This window comes from Serinus canaria, chromosome 28 (genome assembly GCF_022539315.1).
Source record: "Serinus canaria isolate serCan28SL12 chromosome 28, serCan2020, whole genome shotgun sequence".
Classification (NCBI taxonomy): domain Eukaryota; kingdom Metazoa; phylum Chordata; class Aves; order Passeriformes; family Fringillidae; genus Serinus; species Serinus canaria.
In genome coordinates, this window is record NC_066341.1 from 1,657,454 (window position 1) to 1,662,319 (window position 4,866).

Genomic DNA, 4,866 nt, shown 5'->3' on the forward strand with positions numbered 1-4,866 from the left:
CCCCAGTGACCTCTGCTGTGTCCCCATGTACCCAGTCCCCATATCCCCCACTTCCTCGGTCCCAAGTGCCCACATCCCCAGTGCCCCATGTCCCCAAGTCCCCAATTCCCCATGTCCCCAATTCCCCAGTGCCCCATGTCCCCAATTCCCCAGTGCCCTATGTCCCCAATTCCCCGTGTCCCTGCGTCCCCAATTTCCCATGTCCCCAATTCCCCAGTGCCCCAGTTCCCCATGTCCCCACATCCCCAGTGCCCCATGTCCCCATGTCCCAATGTCCCCATGTCCCCAGTGTCCCATGTCCCAATGTCCCCATGCCCCATGTCCCAATGTCCCCATGTCCCAGTGTCCCCATGTCCCCATGTCCCATGTCCCCATGTCCCCATGCCCCATGTCCCAATGTCCCAATGTTCCCATGTCCCATGCCTCATGTCCCATGTCCCATGCCCCATGTCCCATGTCCCCTGTCCCATGTCCCCACGTCCCCACCTTGGTTCCCACGCAGACCCCCAGCTGCTGCCTCAGCGACTCCTCCATCGCCGCCGCCGCCTTCCTCTGCTCCTCCAGCTCCTTCCCCACCTTCTCCTTCTCGGCCTGCAGCCTCTTCCTCTCCTCCTCGCCGTCCCTCTGCCGCTTCTCCAGCCCCTGCATGCTCTGCTGCAGCTCCTGCACCTCCCGGCTGCAGTTGTGGCGGCACTGCTGCACGCTCAGCTCGCAGCTGCTCCTCCAGACGAAGTGCGAGTCGCGCTCCTTCTGCCGCCGCAGCAGCTCCTCCACGCTCACCCGGATCTGCCCCAGCTCCTTCTCGGCTTCCTTGCACTGGTACTGCTTGGCCAGATCCAACACCCTCAGGATCTTCTCGCTCACGTCGCTCTGCAGGGAGCTGCAGCGCTGCTTGTGCACCTCCAGCTCCATCCTGCTCAGGCGACCCTCGGTCCTGGCGCTCTGCAGCTCCTGCTGGCACTTGTCCCCCTCCTGCTTGGCTTCGCCCAGCTTGGCCTGGCTCTCCCTGCCCTTCTCCTCCAGGGTTTTCTTGGACAAGCTGGCCTGGTCCAGCTGCCGCTGCAGCTGCAGCTTCTCGGCTTAGGGGGAGTTGGGGGACAGGGTTTGACTCTGGGGGATTGGGGCTGGGGGTTTGGGTCCCCCCAGGGGACAGGGTTTGGTTTCCGGGGGATTGGGGGGTTTGGGTCCCCCCAGGGGACAGGGTTTGGCTCTGGGGAATTTGGGGCTGGGGGTTTGGGTGCCCCCAGGGGACAGGGCTTGGCTCCAGGGGATTTGGGGCTGGGGGTTTGGGTCCCCCAGGGGACAGGGTTTGGCTCTGGGGGATTTGGGGCTGGGGGTTTGGGTCCTCCCAGGGGACAGGGTTTGGCTCCGGGGGATTTGGGGCTGGGGGTTTGGGTGCCCCCAGGGGACAGGGTTTGGCTCTGGGGAATTTGGGGCTGGGGGTTTGGGTGCCCCTAGGGGACAGGGTTTGGCTGCGGGGATTTGGGGCTGGGGTTTGGTGGCCAAGGGGACAGGGTTTGGCTCTGGGGATTTGGGGCTGGGGGTTTGGGTCCTCCCAGGAGACAGGGTTTGGCTCTGGGGGATTGGTGGCTGGGGGCTGGTTTGGGTCCCCCAGGGGACAGGGTTTGGCTCTGAGGGATTTGGGGCGATGGGGGTTGGGGGCCCACAGGTGGGGTGCCCCCAGGGGACAGGGTTTGGTCCAGGGGATTCTCCAGGGATTGGGGGGGGGCGTTCGGGTGCCCCCAGGGGAAAGGTATTTGAGGCTCCGGGGGATTGGGGCTTTGGGGGTGGGGATTTGGGTGCCCCCAGGGGACAGGGTTTGGCTCTCGGGGGATTGGTGCTGGGGGTTGGGTGCCCCAGGGGACAGGGTTTGGCTTCGGGGGATTTGGGGCTGGGGGTTTGGGTGCCCCCAGGGGACAGGGTTTGGATCCGGATGGGGGATTGGGGATTTGGGGCCGGGGGTTGGGTTCCACCCAGGGGACAGGGTTTGGCTCTGGGGGATTGGGGCTGGGGGTTTGGGTGCCCCCAGGGGACAGGGTTTGGCTCTGGGGGATTGGGGGCTGGGGGTTTGGGTCCCCCAGGTGCCACCCCGTGGTTTGGGTGACGCCTCTGTCTGGGGCGGGTCATGTGGGGGGGCTGGGGAGGGAGAGTTGGGGGTCCCCAAGGGGTGGGAAGGGGGTGCTGGGGGTCCCCAGAGGTATTTTGGGGCTGGGGGTGTCTCTTACCTGTGCAGGTGTTGTTGATGAGGGCGGTGATCACCTGGCACTCGGTCAGCCTCACCTGCCGGAACAGGAGCTCCCGCAGCTGCACGGGAGGAAGAGAGGAGGAGGAGGAGGAGGAGGAGGAGAGGGGTCAGAACATCCCAAAAACACCCCCAGCACCATCCCAGTCCTCACAGGTGACAGAGAGAGCCCACGGGATGAGGAGGAGGAGGGGGAGGAGGAAGGGGGTGAGAACATCCCAAAAGGAGCCCCTGGTATCTCCTTGCGGCACTGGGGGAAGAGGAGGAAGAAAAGGACAAGGGTGAGAACACCCCCAAAGGATCCCCGGGCACCACTTCAGGGGCTCTGCGAGAGATCCAGGGGCGGAGGAGGAGGAGGAGAAAGAGGAGGAGGAGGAGAGGGGTCAGAGAGGGGTCAGAACATCCCCAAAGGATCCCCTGGCACCACTTTAGGGGCTTGGGGAGAGCTCCAGGGGCTGAGGAGGAGGAGGAGGAGGAGGAGGAGGATAGGGTGATATCCCGAAAGGATCCCCTGGCACCACTTCAGGGGCTCTTGGAGAGCTCCAGGGAGGAAGAGGAGGAGGAAGAGGAGGAGGAGGAGGAAGAGAGGGGTCAAAACATCCCCAAAGGATCCCCGGGCACCATTTTGGAGCTCTGGGAGAGCTCCTGGGAGGAAGAAGAGGAGAAAGAAGAGAACTCCAAGATTGGAACCCCCTTGACCAAACCCCCCTGGCATCTTCTGGGGTCCCCTCCCCGCCACCACCCGGAGGGACGAGGAGGCGACAGCAGAGTCCCCCGCGGGCTGTGCCACCCTCCGGCGGGATCCGCAGCTCTGCCGCAGCCCGGGCTCACCTGCGGGATGCTGCTGGAGGCCTGGCTGCTGTTACACTTCTCCAGCTCCCTCTGCGCCTTCAGCGCCACCCCCTGCGCCTTGTCCCTGTCCTTCAGGGTGGCGTTGAGCACGCGGCTCAGGTTGGAGTTGGCGGCGCTCAGGACGGTCACCTTGTGGTAGTGGCTCTTCACCTGCTCCTCCAGCAGCCTCAGGTGGGTGTCGGTGCCCGCCTGGGCGTTGCCGTACACCATGAAGAGCACCAGCCCCAGGATGATCAGGAATTGGATCAGCGAGGTGAAAAGGAAAATGTATTTGACGTAAAAGCCGCAGTCGCGCTTCGGCATCGCCTCCTTGTGCTCCAGCCCGAACTTGGCCATGGCGAAGCTGCTCTTCTCCATCCTCGCCGCCGCTCTGGCCGCCCCACCCCGCGGGGACCGCGCTTTTCAGGGGGGCAGCGCCGGGGAGGGGCCGCTCCCGCCGCCGTGTTTATATCCCAGGATTTAATATTTCCTCCTGCCGGGCTCCTTCCTGCCGTGCCGGATGCTCCCGGGGACCCGCCGGGTTATCAGGGCGCAGCTTCTGCTGGGCTTGTTGTTCCTGAAGTGTGGAAAGGGATAAAAAAATAGGATTTCGTTCCCTTCATCCCATTTCGGTGCCCGACGCGCCCCTGGGATTGTCGGGAATTGTCTGCCCCGAAATTCCCACTCCCGGCGTGGGAAAATTCCAAGGAATTCGATCCCGCCGGGTGATCGGGGCCCTGGGGTTGTTGTTCCTGAATTGGAGGGGTTAAAAGACGGAATTTCATTCCCTCCATCCCATTTCAGCTCCCGGCACGGGTCTGGAATTGTCTGGAATTGTCTCCTGTCCCGAAATTCCCATTCCCGCCGTGGGAGTTGCCGGGAATTGGATCCTGCTGGGTGATCGGGGCGCTGGGGTTGTTGTTCCTGAACTGGAAGGGTTAAAAGATGGAATTTCTTTCCCTTCATCCCATTTCGGTGCCCGGCGCGCCCCTGGGATTGTCGGGAATTGTCTGCCCCGAAATTCCCATTCCTGGCGTGGGAATTGCCGGGAATTGGATCCTGCTGGGTGATCGGGGCTCTCGGGTTGTTGTTCCTGGAGTGGAGGGGGGAAAAATAAAGGGATTTAGTTCCCTCCATCCTGTTTTAGTGCCCGGCACGCCCCTGGGATTGTCTGGAATTGTCTCCTGCCCCGAAATTCCCACTCCCAGCCGGGGAGTTCCAAGGAATTCCATCCCCCGGGTGATCAGGGAGCAGCTTCTGCTGGAATTGTTGTTCCTGGAGTGGAGAGGGGGAGGCGAAAAAAAAGTGGGAATCCATTCCCTGCATCCCATTTCGGTGCCCAGCTCATCCCTGGAATTGCTCTGCCACCCCAAAACCGGGGGATTCCATTCCCCCCATCCCCATCTCGGTGCCCCCTGGAATTGTTTGAAATTGTCGGGAATTGCCTGGAATTGTTTGAAATTGTCGGGATTTGCCTCCCGGCCCCAAAACTCCCACCCTCAGCACGGGAATCCCAGCGCTGATCCCGCCGGGAGCGCCTCGGGGACACCTCGGGTGGCACGGGGGTGGCACACGGGGACGGGGACAGCTCGGGTGGCACCGAGTGAGGCAGGGACGGAGCCCCCGTGGGAAGGCAGGGACAGGGACGGGGACAGGGACCGGGAGCAGCTCCGCCGTGGCTTCCCAGCATCCTTGGGCGCACTTTGAAGCGGGTTTCCAGGAAAGTTGGATTTTCCTGCGGCCGCATCCTGTGCAAAGGGCAGCCACGCATCCGGGCCCCCCCGAGCCCCCCG

The 4,866-nt window shown here is 63.3% G+C and overlaps 1 protein-coding gene across 1 annotated transcript in view; it reads right to left on the minus strand.

The window, feature by feature from the left end:
* ABHD8 (abhydrolase domain containing 8) overlaps nucleotides 1-3,523 on the minus strand; it is a 9,942-nt gene extending 6,419 nt beyond the window's left edge. The window contains exons 1-3 of the mRNA XM_050985940.1: nucleotides 3,074-3,523; nucleotides 2,226-2,304; nucleotides 424-1,079 (exon numbers count right to left, since the gene is read on the minus strand). Of these exons, the coding sequence (XP_050841897.1) occupies nucleotides 424-1,079; nucleotides 2,226-2,304; nucleotides 3,074-3,451 (1,113 nt within the window). The 5' untranslated portion in view covers nucleotides 3,452-3,523. The remainder of the gene's footprint in view (nucleotides 1-423; nucleotides 1,080-2,225; nucleotides 2,305-3,073) is intronic.
* Nucleotides 3,524-4,866: the final 1,343 nt, after the last annotated feature.